This window comes from Elephantulus edwardii, unplaced genomic scaffold (assembly GCF_000299155.1).
Source record: "Elephantulus edwardii isolate Elephantulus edwardi_28Jun2011 unplaced genomic scaffold, EleEdw1.0 scaffold00264, whole genome shotgun sequence".
Classification (NCBI taxonomy): Eukaryota; Metazoa; Chordata; class Mammalia; order Macroscelidea; family Macroscelididae; genus Elephantulus; species Elephantulus edwardii.
Genome location: NW_006400014.1, coordinates 3,382,751 through 3,398,449, shown reverse-complemented (window position 1 = coordinate 3,398,449; position 15,699 = coordinate 3,382,751). Strand labels below are relative to the sequence as shown.

The 15,699-nt window shown below is 34.5% G+C and overlaps 1 protein-coding gene across 4 annotated transcripts in view; it reads left to right on the top strand.

Annotated features, from left to right (window-relative positions):
- Positions 1-15,699, top strand: part of VPS13C (vacuolar protein sorting 13 homolog C (S. cerevisiae)) — a 248,439-nt gene that overhangs the window by 163,543 nt on the left and 69,197 nt on the right. For all 4 annotated transcript variants that reach the window (XM_006899645.1, XM_006899642.1, XM_006899644.1 and 1 more), the window contains 7 exons: positions 1,069-1,181; positions 2,314-2,483; positions 3,677-3,921; positions 7,635-7,864; positions 9,157-9,249; positions 12,961-13,326; positions 13,700-13,786. In XM_006899645.1, coding sequence (XP_006899707.1) covers positions 1,069-1,181; positions 2,314-2,483; positions 3,677-3,921; positions 7,635-7,864; positions 9,157-9,249; positions 12,961-13,326; positions 13,700-13,786 — 1,304 coding nt within the window. The remainder of the gene's footprint in view (positions 1-1,068; positions 1,182-2,313; positions 2,484-3,676; positions 3,922-7,634; positions 7,865-9,156; positions 9,250-12,960; positions 13,327-13,699; positions 13,787-15,699) is intronic.

Genomic DNA, 15,699 nt, shown 5'->3' with positions numbered 1-15,699 from the left:
CCCTTATAATAAATGATACCAGGCTGTTGTGTCTTTTAATGTTCTAACATTCTGATAACAGTTGATAAACTTACATAGTAATATCTTGCCAACATTTCTGTAGTTAGGCCTAGTACTTTTAAATCACATAAACATATGACTAGAACAATGTTCAGAATAAACTTTTATGTCAAGTAATTAGCTGTGCTACCTGAGCTTGGTGAGGCCAGCACTTCTTCTGAGGCTGTATTTATGCAGACATCAGGCAAATACTAGCTTAGCAGCCTGTTGTTATGTTAGGGAAGAATAAAGTGTAACAGGCAGGCTTTATGTGGTTAATAATCTTATTATGAAAAAAATACCTAGTCACATATCCCTTTTAGTTTTCTCCCTCATCTGTTTCAATGCAGTATACATTATTGAACCCATTTTTCTCAGTCTCCCCCCAACCCCGATGTCAGTCCCATTCTACAACAGTGGCACCATGCAGTATTTGTCCTTTTGTGACTGAGATATTTCACTCAGCATAATGTCCTCCACGGTCACCCATTTTGAATAATATTGCATGAGTTCCTTGTTTCTGAATATATTCCATTGTGTGAATATACCACAGCTTCTTTATCCATCTATTTGTTGATGGGCAGTTAGGTTGTTTCCAACTCCATGCTATTGTGAACAAAGCCACAATAAACTGTTTAAAAGGGATATGTGATTAGTTATTTTTGTCATAACAGGAGTCCAGAACCAAGGCTGTATAGTGGAGTGGACCTGGGGGGAGAGATTGTAAAACAATGAAAGAATTTTTCTTTTACTTTTCAAAGAGAAGAGTGTGCTGGAGGCGGTGGTAGGGGGTGTGTGAAAAGTGCAACAGTGAATGAATGGAAATCCAAAGTCTCTGTAAATTTTCATTGAAATTAATAATAAAAAAATTTAAAAAGTAATCTTATTATGGTCAGTTGTAGTCCAACTCATCTCTAGTTCTGATTATACAAGTTTAGAAGAAAATTATTTTTCTCAACTTTTAGGTATTTATCTAATTACACTTACTTAAAAGCCTTTTAATTTTAACATTCACATTTTAATCATCAGAACAAGAAGATATGACAAAGTTGAAGATTTCTGTGGACCAGAGCACCACTCTCCAATTTGACTTTCACTTTGATTCCCTTTCCATTATCCTTTATAATAATGATATCAACCAGGTATGCAGTGAATTTCTGTCATTACAGTAAATACTTAATTCTTGTTCTGGAGATATTAATTTTGTAGCATTGTCAATGTTTGAATTTTTAAAGAATGTTTATTTTGGAATTAATATGCAAAATTTATTTACCTATGGTGGACCAAGATACTTTCCTTTTCAACTTCCTATACGTTGGTTAGAGAATAGTATATTTTTGTTCATTTAAATATGTAATTTGGTCAAGACAGTTAAATGGGGTATTAACCAAAGACATCCTTTCCTATCCATTAGACCATGTTAAAGTCGTGAAAAAGTCAGGTTACATTCAGATCCTCCATGATAAGATATGTGTAACAAGATGTTGCTATGAACTGTTGAGTCACAACTGACTTATAGTTGACTCTTTAGCAGGTTTTTAGAGGTGGTTAATCGCACAGGAAGAGATTGCTCATCTTTCTCCCATGAAACAGCTGGTGGATTTGAACCATATGCCTCTGGGATTGAAGCACAGCTTCTTATCATTGAGCCCCTGACATAGATTTTTTAAAAATTGTCAGGTTTTTTTTACTCTTTTGTTAAAAAATTCCTATATGGAGCTATGTGTAACTTAATATCCATGATATATAATATCAAATTAGACATTGTGTGAATACCATACTATATAGTCTCCAGATTATGAATGACTTCCATTCATAAATCCATCTTTAAATTGTGTTTATATGTAAATTGGAACAATTAGGTGTAGTTCATAATTAATGGTTGCTAGTGAAATATTTGTTTTAGAATAGAGTTAATATATAGTATAGTTTTCTGTGTATTTAAATTGAAGCACTTCCAGGTGCCCTACAATATTTTTAATATAAAAATATAGTAATTCTGGCAATATTTGGATGTAATCCCAAAGTAGTATGAGGTGATTAAGACCGTAGATATATATGCAGTTAGATCTTGCTGAAGTGGATTTTATGCAGAACTTGATTGTGTATTAGGCCTTTTAGAGTAAGTATGTAAAATTCCGTTTGGCCCATAATATGTACGTTGGTCCTGCTCTCAGTCTTCTTTTTTGATTTGTCTTTAATCTCTGAATTACTGTTTAAAGTGAGTACACATATTGAAATATAACACTATTTTCTTTAAAACATATTGTACAGGAATCTATACTTTCATTTCATAATGATAGCTTACGGATTGGTGAACTCCGACTACATCATATGTCCTCATCAGGAAAGATGTTTACAGATGGTTCAATGAATGTCAGCATTAAACTAAAGACCTGCACTCTTGATGACCTCAGGGAAGGCATTGAGAGAGCAACATCCAGGTTTGTCTTCTTTGTGTTTGCTGGCTATTATTTAAGGTTGATTTCTGCCTGACATTGCTACTGCCAGCCATAATGAGGCTTGGGCTTGTATTTGTCTTTTGGTCCTTTTTTAGTGAGAGGTATGCCAGTAATGGAGGTTTAAATGAAATAAGTGTTTTATAATAAAATTAAATTCTTCCTTAAAAATTGGAATTAAAAGAATATGAGATTTGATATTTAAATCACATGGTAATATATTTTTATGAATTGCTTCCAGTAAGATTTTGGAAAAAAAAATTGAAATTATGAGTCTTTTATTCTGTTCATATCATTGAAAGCAAATAAGGTCTACAGGATTTCTTTCAAATTTGGCCAGAAATGAGATTCCTAACAAGTTCCTAACAAGTTTATAATTATATTGTTAATCTATTTTTGAAAGATTAGCTCACTTCAGCTTACTATAAAGTGGGAAATATTTAAATTCAATAACTTAATTATATTTTTAATCCTTTCCCTGATAATAAGACCGTGTTTTGACTTTAATTTTTTTAGAGAAAACCATATACTGCTGCTTAAACTTAGGCTCTACTAAATATATGCTGGATACTTCCAAGTCCTTTGTTTTTCTGAAAGATGAATAGGAACTGAGGAGAGAGTGCTGTGATTAACTATCTTTCCATTTTTTCTGATTTTATATCCAGAGTAGCTGTCCAGGCAAGAAGATAAAAAGCCATTTCTTTCCAGTACATGTGATTGGGTGTGGAAACTGTCATTGTAGACACTTATAAAACATTTACTGAATGGAGTTGCATTCAACACTTTTGTCTTTAATGTGTATAAAAGTGAATTCTGAAAGTAAAGTCCTACAAGGAGATTTTATTTCTTAATATAAATAAGTTGTTTTAGAAATTTTGTGGGACAATATTGATTGGCTTTGTTAACTGTTCAAATTCATTTCAGCTGTTATGATTTATTTTCTAATATTACAATTTATAAAACATCATATAATTCCTTAATAATATAAATTTTGAGTTATTGACATTAGGGATTGTATTTTGATTGCCAAGTTGGTTAATCTAGTTAATACTAACCTTTTGTTCTGTTACTATTAAGGACTAAAAGATGAAAGAAAAATAATCAAGTAGGAAATTTTTCATCTTTCTAATTATTTTAACTGAAGTTTAACCAAATGAATGGCTTATGTATTTTTTCAGGATGATTGATAAGAAGAATGATCAAGATAACAATTCTATGATTAATATAAGCTATAAACAAGACAAAAATGGAAGTCAAATCGATGCTGTTCTTGACAAACTTTATGTATGTGCCAGTGTGGAATTTCTGATGACGGTCGCAGATTTCTTCATCAAAGCTGTGCCTCAGAGTCCAGAAAGTATCGCAAAAGAAACACAAATTTCACTAAGACAGACTGGCACAGCAAGAGTCAAGTCAGAGAAAGGTTGGCAGAATTAATTTGTCTTACATAACAACTTTTATTTAACAAAATAAAGAGAAAAAGGGATGGAGAATTTAAGAAGATCAAATTAAACCTGAAAATGTAAACACTTTTTATATAACTACTTTCCTAAGGAGCTCTGTAGTATGATACTGTGCTGAACTCTCGAAGGTATGTGGTTCAAAACCTCCAGTCACTGCGGGAGAAGGATGGACAATCTCCTCTTATGCAATTAACTGCCTCTGAAAACCCACTGGGGTGTCAGCTATAGTTCCAACTTGACAGTACTCAATAATAACAACTTTCATAGGTATATGTGTGTGTATAATACATAGACATATTTACATTTTTTTAAACTATATATTTTTAAAAGAAAAGTACAGCATCAGTGTATTAGATCAGAGGCCAGTAAACCTTTGCTCTAGCTTAAGATAGGTCTATTGCATTTCTTTACTCTTCCAAAAATAGAAAAGGTTAATCTGGATTAGTGGTGTATAGCCTGTTTTATAGAAGGTAAATATTTTATCTAAATAAAATATTTTGAAGCTTTCTAGTATATTGGAAAACGGTCAGAATGTAGCAGAATGTGGGCATGTGGGTTGATCTAATTTGAAGATCTTAGAACACCTCTTGAGGATCATAAACTCTTTGGAACACTCTTTACAAATGTCTGCTCTAGTTGTAATGTGAATCCATTTCCCAGTTCTATAGTGCTTTTATCCCTGTGTTAGAAGCAGGTTAGTGACTTTCTGTGCTAAATTAGACATCCTTCTGCTATTCTCAACTCTCAGCGAATATCCGTCTGACATTAGCAATGATATTTCTGGTGCCATGACCTCTTCTAAATACAGCTTGAATTGCTGGCAGTTCTCTGCTGATGGAGTGTGCTAGCTTGTTTTGGATAATATTCAGCAAGATTTTACTTCCATATGTTATTAGTGATATTGTTCAATAATTTCAGCATTCTTTTAGATCACTTTTTTTTCAAAATGGCAACAAATATGGATATTTTCCAAGAAATTTTGAAGATACCTACCTGGCTTACTGAATGGATGTCTTTTTTGGTGTTTTATTGACTATATAAAGGCATTTATTTAATTGTGGATCATAACTATGTCTAACATTGAGAAGAATAGGAATCCCATTTTTCTTAATCTGATTAAGAAAACTAAACTTTGCTCATGAGAGAGTGATGAAATACTGCATAGTTTAAAAACAAGAAGCTGTTGTTTGGGGAGTTCTCTTGGCCTAGTGGCAAGACGCTGCACTGCAATCTCTGAGGTACGGGGTTTGAATATACCAGATGCTGTGCTGGAGAAGAAGGTGTAATCTCCTGTATCAGTTAGATCCGATTTGACGGTACACACACAAAAAATAATAAAATATATATATAAAAAGAAGCTGTTATTTGAACAGAACAAGGGAACACTGCATGATTTAAAGTGAAGTTAGGTGTGTGCTAGGGCTGTATTCTTTCTCTGTAACTATTCAGCCTGTATGTAGAACAAATCATTTGAGGATCTGGATTATATGGAAAAAGAATTTGGCATCAGGGTTGGAGAAAGACTCATCAGGAACTCACATTATGCAGATATAACAACTTTGCTTGATGAAAGCAAGAACTTGAAATGCTTGCTGCAGAAGATCAAAGACTATAACCTTCAAATGAATTGCATCTCAACATCAAGTAAACAAAATCCTCACTGCTGATAAACGATATGATGATCATTGGAGAAAAGCTTGAAGTTGTCAATGATTTTGTCTTACTTGGATCACCATCAACACACTTGGTACCAGCAGTCAAGAAATCAAAAGACATGTTGCATTGGGAAATCTATTGTAAAGGCCCTCTCATTTGCACAGAGACTCAATGATGTCACTTTAAAGGCTAAGATGCACCTGATTAAAATTATAGTTTTTTCTCCTACTTGTGTGCATCTGAAAAATTGGACAATGTATAAAGGATCACAGAAGAAGAATCAATGCCTTTGACTTTTGGTATTGGAGAAAAGTACTGAATATCACAGTAAAAAGAGTAAACAAATATGTCTTGGAGAAAGTGCAACCAGGGTATTTCTTAGCGCCAAAGATAGTAAAACTTAGGCTCACATACTTTGGGCATGTTGTTAGGAGGGGCAAGTCTTTAGAAAAAAGACATTATGCTTGGAAAGGCGGAGAGTCAGTAAAAGAGAGGAAGACCTTTGATAAGATGGAATGACACAATGACTGTAACAACGGGTCTGAGTATTTCAGAGATGATGAGGGTCACATAGGCTAGGGCAAGGTTCAGATCCATGGTTTATAGGATCCCTAAGAGTAGTAGTCACTTCTGATAGTAAGGGTTTATTATTCCTGAGCCATTGACCAACTTTGCCATGCGGACTGACAGGAATGTGCAAATAGGGCATGTTAATCTATGCACAAGGATATTGGGTAGTCTCACTATTCATTTGGCTCAGTAGTGAGAATCTTTGTCTTCTTTGTATTGAGCCTCAATCCATATTGAAGGCTGCAGTTCTTGACCCTCTGTAGCAAGTGCTTCAGGTCCTACTCACTTTCAGCAAGCAGGGTTGTGTCATCTGCATAATGCAGATTATTGTTGAATCTTCTTCCATCAATCCTAATGCCACACTGCTCTTCATACAGCCTAGCCTCTGGTTAATATGTTCTGCATATAGGTTGAAAAGTTATGGAGATAGGACACATCCTTGGCATAGACCCTTCCTGATTTTGAACCATGTAGTGTTTCCTTTCTCAGTTGTGACGACTGCCTCCTGGTCCAAGTCTAGGTTTCACACAAGCACGATCAAGTGTTCTGGGATTCCTGTTCTTCTCAGAGTCAGCCACAGTTTGTTGTGATCCACACAGTCAAATGCCTTTGCAGATGACCCCTTCTACTTCTGGCGGTTCTCTGTTGATGTGCTGTTCTGGTTGTTTTTGGATAATCTTCAGCAGAATCTTGGTTACATGTGATATCAATGATATTGTTCAGTAATTTCCACACTCTGTTGGGTCACCTTTCTTTGGGATAGGAGCAAATATAGATCTCTTCCAGTCAGTTGGCCAAGTGGTTGTCCTCCAGATTTCTTGACACAACTTGGTGAGCACATCTAGAGCAGCATCTATTAGTTGAAATATGTCAGTTGGGATACTGTCAGTTCCTGGGGCCTTATTTTTTGCAAATTCCTTCAAAGCAGCTTGAACTTCTTCCTTCATCATCATAGGCTCTTGCTCATATGTTTTCATGAATACATTTGATTATTTATACTGATTATGTATGGCAGTGACTATGAACTTTATGGTGACATCAGAATAATTAAGTAATAATGATTTTGCCAGGATCTTATCTTATTCTTGATATAGTCCCTTCCCCAAGTTTCCTTTCCTTTACTTTTCAGCATCACAGAATGCACACCTATATGTGTTGTGCATATACTTTAATTCAGGTGACAGAAGAACTACAGAATAAGTTTATACTTGCTAGGTCTAAATGGGAATGATTTTCTTGTAGATAAGGATAAGATTCTACTTCTGTATATATTCAGTGTTTGTTATTAATCATTTACCTTTTAATATTAATCAAGCAGTTGTTAATATTGTTCTCCCAACATCTGTAATAGTAGAATATTAGCAAAAACCTACCAATTTGAAGATAACAGGAGTAAGTAACAGGATTTACTTTCAAGCTCCCTTACTTCCTATTTTCATTTCTTCAGATGACTCTGTAAAACCAAACATGACTTTAAAGGCCATGATTATAGATCCTGAAGTGGTGTTTGTTGCCAACCTGACAAAAGCAGACGCTCCTGCTCTGGCAGCCTCGTTCCAGTGTAACTTCTCTTTGTCAACATCCAAACTTGAACAGATGATGGAGGCTTCTGTGAGAGACCTTAAAGTGCTTGCTTGTCCTTTTCTTAGAGAAAAGAGAGGGAAGAACGTTACCACGGTAAGAATTCCCTTTTATCTTCAGCTTGAAGAAAGGCAGAAATGGTTGATTTGTATAATCCTACAATGTTAGAGAGCTGCAGAGCCTAGAGATGATTTCCTACCAGTCTGAGAGCTTATAAATGTGGATACTGAGTTCTAGAATATTAAATGATTTAATGGCAGCTATTAACTATTGAGCTGATGATTGCCTCCAGACTAGCTTTCCTTTCAAACTAATATTTTTATGTTGAGTAGTGCTTGAAGTTTTGGTACTAACCAATAGTCTTTTTTAGTAATTTTCTTTTTTTATCAAACTATATACTGCATATTATTGAGTGAATGAAGAAATGCACATTAACATTTTAAGCTTAGAGTAAAAAGGTCAAATTAGATTCACTTGACCAAAGAGTTTATGTTTTGCTATTATTATAAGTTAGTGTCAATTGTGCTTTCATGTTATTAATGAAAAATATGGTTTTTATATTCAGCGCATTTAACATATACACATTTATTAAAATACTAAATTGATGATTTTAGTGAAAAATGGATCGTATTAAGTTATTACTGATTTGCAATGTTATTTTAAATAAAATAAATTTGTGGACAAAGTTTGCAGAAAGAACTGCAATGTTAGGCATAGTCTATACTTTTTTCATGAAATACTTTGACACTTTGGCAGTGTCATCTTTTATCATACCATACACATTCATTAAAAACTCAGTAATTAATTAACCAATTAATAACGTATCTAACCTATTTTATGTGAAAATTAAACTGTAGTGATCAGTATTCATTTTAGGTGCAAAGGTGTTTTATTCATGTCTTTGATAATATATAAGAATACTTCCTTCATAGTTTTGATAAATCATTGAGTTTGGAAATTGGAAATTTATACTAAAGGACCTTATAATCATATCAAGACTGGCCTCATACTCCTCTAGAAACTTCATTTATCTATTTTGATATGGTCTTTGGTTCATTTTTTTAGATTTCTAAAAATAGACTTTATAGAAGGACATTTAAAAATATATTATCAAAAGGAAACATTTTAAACTGCTCATACCTAATATACATTATTACTTAAAGGTTTGACTTAAGGAAACTTATCAGCAATGATTATGTTCTTTAACAACATTGACAGATTTAACATGGTTGAGAAAAGTCCTTTAAAGAGAATTCCAGTTAATTATTTTATTTTTTGCTTTTCTTAGTAAGTTGTCATTAAAGACTTTCTGGTAAAGAATGGTTTGTCTATGTTACATAAATAATGGACCTTCTATGAAAATAAGAACTTAATATATTTGTTTCTAGGTCTTGCAGCCCTGCTCTTTATTTATGGAAAAATGTGCCTGGGCCTCAGGGAAACAAAATATAAATATCACAGTTAAAGAATGTATAATTAAGGTGAGTGTCTGTTATCTTCTTTGGGTGAAAAGAAATTTTTTTCTAGCAAAGTTATATATTTGGAGTTATAGTTTTTAATGTGACTTTAATAACCTGGGTACTATGCTAGTGAGATATACCTCTAATATAGATATTTTTCTTTATTGAAAATGTTTATTTCTATTTGTAAATATTATATATTCCTTAATATTTTTTAGATGTCAGGATAATTTTTCTTCTGTCATTTGTGTGTTCATGTGGAAGGATGGGTTGAAGGAAGAGTGTAGTTGGGTTAGGAAGAGAAGGAAATAAATAATGGAGAAATAGGATGGCTTTTGGTTTATTGATAGTAAGTTATTTTAGGCTTTTATTTGAAGCATAATTTTAATTTAATGATGTGATGAAATATATATTTGTCTTATAAAATACTTGTCATAAAAACAGATGTATTCTAGAAATAAATTTCCAGATTTACTTATTTTAAAGACCTTAAAGTAGTATGGACCTTGGCTGAAAACAAGAGTACAAGTGGAATGTCTGTGTTCATTTACTATGCAAAGGTATTTCACTGTGTGTATCACAACAAATTGTGGCTAACATTGAGAAGAATTGTAATCCCAGCACACCTGACTGTGCTCATATGAAACTTACACTTGGATCAGTAAGCAGTCATCAGAACAGAGCAAAGAAACACTGCGTAGTTCAAAATCCGGAAAGGAGTACATCAGGGATGCATCCTGTCTCCATACCTTTTCAATCTATATGCAGAACAGATCTTCTTGGAGGCTGAACTTTATGAGGAGGAATGAGGCATTGAAATTGGAGGAAGACTCATCAACAACCTGTGTTATGTTGATGATATAGCCATTCTCTCTGAAACTGAAGGAGACCCAAAGCTTTGCTGAGAAAGGCCAAGGACTGTAGTTTTGTTTTGTTTTTTATGGATTGAAGCTCAACATCAAGAAACAAAGGTTCTCACCACTGGGCCAATTGAGAGTGCCATGATAGAAGTAGAGGAGATTGAGATTGTTAACAATTTCAGCTTGCTTGGCTCCCAAACAACACTCTTGGCACCAATAGTCAGGAAATCAAAAGACAAATTGCATTGGGAAAATCGGCTGTCAAGGATCTCGCCAGTGTGCTAAAGGGCAATGATATCAGTCTAGAGACTAAGGGGTGCCTGATCTAGGCCATGGTCTTTGCAATTACTTGCTATTCATCAGAGAGCTGGAAAATTACTAAGAATGACAGAAGAATTGATGCCTTTGTGTTAGAAAATGCTGGAGAAGAGCATTGAACGTGCCATGAACTGCCAAGAGAACAAACAGGTCTGTTGTGGAGATGATGAAACCAAGTTTCTCTTTGGAGACAAGAATTTTCAAGTTCCATCTCACATACTTTGGGCTTGTTGCCAGAAGGGACCAGTCCATGGAAAAGGTCATCATGCTCGGTGTGCTGGAAGATCAGTACAGAAGAAGGAGACTCTGAATGAGATGTGTTGACACAATAACTAGGGTAATAGGGTAAGTGTGCTGGAGTCAGTGAGATTGGCTCAAGATAAGTCAGGGTTCATGGCTATCATGTATAGCTATGCAGTTGTAATCAACTCAATGGCACATAACAACAATTACAAAAGTAGTTTATGAGAGTGGCAAAGAACTCCTTGAATTTGCATACGCTTTCTCTCAGGCTTAGGTTCTAAGAATTATCCTACTAATTATTTGGACATAAATATATTTATTTGTTAAGCGAACATTTATTGAACTCTTTATATTAAAAAAATGTTCTAGCTAACACATTGGGAAAAGACATAGTTCTTGTTTTCAAAAACTTAAGTATGTGGAAGGAAAAAAAATGATCAGTTACTGACATTTGCTGCCAGAGGCATGCATAAGGTATCACAGATACAATTCCAAACTCAAACTCACTGCTGTCAAGTTGAAACTGACTCATAGCTGACCCTCTACTGGATTCTGAGACTTTAAATCACACAAGAAAAGCTAACTTCTTTTTCTCCTGGTATTAACCCTTCAGTATCTCCTTCTTAGGTTGGAATGACTGCTGCTTGCTTCATACACAGGTTCTGCATGAGCACAATAAAGTGTTCTGAAATTCCTATTTTTTCTGAATGTTATCCATAATTTATTATTATTCACACAGTCATATATGCCTTTATATAATACATAAAACACAAGGAAACATCTTTCTTTTAGTCTCTACTTTCAGCCAGTCAGCTGACATCAGCAGTGGTATCCCTTGTTCTATGGTCTATTCTGAATCCGGCTTGAATTTCTGTAGTTCCCTGTCAATGTCCTTCTCTAGCTGTGTTTGATAATCTTAAGCAAGATTTCACTTGGGTGTAATATTAAGCTAAGAGCATTTGAATGAATTATGATAGTTATAATAAGTTGCTAAAGACTTTTAGAAAATATACGCTTATGACAGTGTGGAGTGTTGGCCTAGGGGTTCCTGGTGAGACGTGAAAAATATTGTCAGCGTAGAATTAAAGCAAAGTAGCAGGTGTAGGGAAAACCAGCAGCTGTCAGAGGTACTAGGAAATAGAAATTGCAGATCATGGAATCTATCAGTGAGGGGAAATCAGTGGTGCTTCCTGGACTTCCCAACGGAAGTGTTGCGAGTTTTTTCTCATGAAACCTTTATAAAATGTGAATTATGTTTAAAATAAGAAAAATCAAAGCCATCTATGTTTAACTTGGTGAGCATTACATACTTTAGTTCAGTTAATGCAGTTAGTGATAAATTTAAAAATCAACCACATCTCTTTTTTTTTTTTCATTTATATAACACTTTTGCCCTGAATCGTGGGCATTGGTTATTAACAGGTTGCCACAAATGATGGCTATAGTGAAAAAATGTGTTTCTAAGCACGATTGTCAATTTAAAAGTGTGTGGCAACATGTTAAGCAATAACTGAAAGGTGACTTCAACTCAAAAGTTTTGAATTTACCAGTCACTGTGTAAAAGATGTAAGTCTGCTTCTACAAAGACTTAAAAGCCTTAAAAACCCCGTTGGAAAGTCCTAGTCTGTAATTCAAGGCCATTTGAGGTCTGAATTCAGCACAGTCACTTTTTTTGTTTTGTTATGGGATATTGATATATACTAAGAGTTACTTAATTCCAGAGTTACCTGGGAGGAAATCAGTAATATATTGATATTTAGTTGACTTTACACTTGATTTCATGTGTTTTCTCTACTTTCCTTAATCAGGAATTTAACATTGTTAAACTTAATGCAGAGGTTTGTTGGCCTCTTCCAGTGAGGAGTTGTGCTGCCAACTCAAAGACAGGTCATTCACATCTACCAGTTTCTCTTAGGGAGAAGAATGGGCATTCAGCTCCTGTGAGATTCAGTCTCAGAAAACCAGCTGAAGGGTCAGCTATGAGATTGTTCCAATGCTTCTTGATGACAGTGAATTGTGGACACTTAAAATAGGCAGTTCTGGTGACATAGTCTGTAGAGAGTTGTGCTGCTAACCTCCAGATTCAGGTACACCAGCAGCTGCAGTGGAGAAAGTCAGGCATTCTCTTCCATGCAGTTTATAGCCTTGGAAAATTTACTGGATGGCCAACTACTGTTAAGTCAACTCCAACTCAACAGCAATGAGACTATGAAAAAGAAGAAAACTTCTAAATGTTTACTTTTGAATATTCATGTATTAATTCTTATCTGGGCAGAACTTATTCTAAAATATTTTTTCTTTTTTTTTTAAGATTTCACCTATAATTCTTAATACCGTGATGACAATCATGGCAGCTATGTCTCCAAAGTCCAAAGAAGATGAATCCAAAGATACATCTAAGGAATTGGAAAATCTTTGGGGTGTCAAGTCTCTAAATGATTATAACTCCTGGTTTCTGGGCGTTGAAACAGCAGCAGAAATAACGGAAACTTTCAAAGACATGAATCATCTGTTGATAGAGGAAAACTGTGCTGTGCTTGTGGAGTCAGTTCAGGTTACCTTGGAATGTGGCCTGGGCCATCGAACTGTCCCTTTATTGTTGGCAGAGTCCAAGTTTTCAGGAATTATTAAAAATTGGACTTCCTTAATGGCTGCTACTGCTGACATGACACTAGAGGTATGGACGTGCCATTTAGTACCTTCAGAGCCAACTAAGAAAATGACCTTTCTTCCCTTGTTAATGATCATAGCAGGTCTGTATGTATGTGAACAGACAAAATCCTCCACTGTGTTGATGAATAGAAGTAATTTAGTAATTATTTTTAAAAGAGTCTTTTGATTATTGATTTTTTTATGTTTATAAAGTAAAAGAGCAAAAGAAATAAAATCTGTAGGTATATTTTATGTCTTCAAGTGAAAGTTGAAAATGACTGTTTGCATACTTATTTATTTTGTTTTAAATTACTTAGGATTCCCCCCCCCCACAAACTACTTATAGAAATACATTGTACTGAAAACTGGAATATTCTTCTGTTTGTGTGGCTTTCCAGGTTCACTACTATAATGAGACGCACGCTGCCTGGGAGCCACTGATCGAGAGAGTAGAGGGGAACAAACAGTGGAAATTAAAGCTTGAGGTAAGGAAACCATGGAATATCATGTATAAAATTACACATATTTATGACTGTCTTTCTGTCCAGTGATTCTCAAAGTGTGCATTAAGATTTCTGAGGTATTTTTATAGTATTTAGAAAGTCAAAACTCTTAATAATAGTACTCAGACACTCAGTCTTTTTCTGATATGAATGTATAGTGGAGTTCATTCTAGAGTATACCTGAGTTTGATATAGTAACAGATGTAATCCAAATGCAGGTAAGAAAATCCACCTGTCTTTTCCAAAACCAGATGTTAGTTAATGCCATTTAGTGATTTTTTTTAAGATTATAGTTGTTTTTCATTAAAAATACTATTTATTTTAAAATGTAATTATTATTTTAAAATAAATATTTATCCTTTTCTCAGACTTATTTTTTAATATAGGAAGCACTAATGGATATAATCAACATAAGAGAAGCTCTTTGAAATCTTCAGTGATTTTTGAGTGTGTGAAGTAGTCCCAAGTTAAAAGAAAGTGACTCTTTGTTCTAGATTATAAACTTTTTTGTGTTATCTCTTTAAAGTACTTCTTGAGAATCCTATTTGTCAAAGCACCTTCTTCGAGATTAATAGAAACATGATTTTGACTGGAAGTAGGCACTAAAATATTTATTTTAAAGATGGAAAATCACTAAACCTATGTCCCCATATTATTTTAATAAAGTAGAAGTGATATTTCTGACTTGCCCCTCTTTCGCATAAAGAGCATAATAAGTATTTTAGACATTTTTGGAAATGCTATGAGAATCCAATCTGTGATGAAAACTGATGACTGATGTTTGAAAGTTTGTCACATCTCCTTATTTAGGGGTCTTACTGGAAAATAGTAAGAGAGAAAGAAGAAGAAGAAACCAATACAGAACAAACTCCAACAACTGTTATTTCCAGATGGTACCTATAATAAGGATCAGTTTAGACTTCAGAGTCATTGTAGCTCATGTATCAAGTTATAATCTTCAATTAGTCAGGCAACACTGCATAAATAACTGTCCTCTGAGGAATGAATATAAAAGAGAAAAATATTGCAGTTGACTTTGAGAATATAACTTAGTGTTTGCATAGTGTAATTGAAACATTTCCCCATGTATGAGCTATCGATTGAAAGAAAGAATGCTGATCTGTGCTATATAACTTAGTGTTTGTATAGTGTAATTGAAACATTTCCCCTTGAAAGAAAGAACGCTTATATGTGCTAAATGAGACACTAAATAGCTTTGAAAATGACATTTTTGAGTCATTGTAAAGTGGCCAATTTAGAAGAATTTAACTGTTTATTTAGTATTTTAGTTTTATTACTTATTGTTGTTGTTATGTTCCGTCATGTCACCTGCGACTCATAGCAACCCTGTGTACAACAGCCCTAAACCCTGCTCTATACTGTGCCAATCTTATTGTCTCTGACACACCTACCCCCATTACCCCAATCCCTGAATCAATCTGTCTCACCGAGGGTCTTTCTCTCTTGTGCTGTCCCTCTACCCTCCCAAGCATGATGTCCCTCTGTAAGGAATGGACCCACCTTGCAACATTTCCAAAGTATGGCAGATGAAGCTTCAGAATCCTTGTCTCCAAGGAGCAGCCTGCTTTTACCCTCTCTAAGACGACCTGTTTGTTCTCCTAGCAGTCTATGGTATATTCAATACTCTTCTCCAATACCACAGATCAAAGGCAATTCTCCTTCTATCATCCCTAGTCATTGTCCAGCTTTCTGATGTATTGCAAGTAATTTCAAAGACTATGGCCTGGATCAGGTTCAGCTTAGTCTCCAGAATGACATTGTTGCTCTTCAGTACTTTAGAGAGGTCTCTGACATCAGACTTTTCCAATGCAATTCATCTCTTGATTTACTGGCTGCTGGTACCAAGAGTGTTGATTGTGGAACCAAGCAAACTA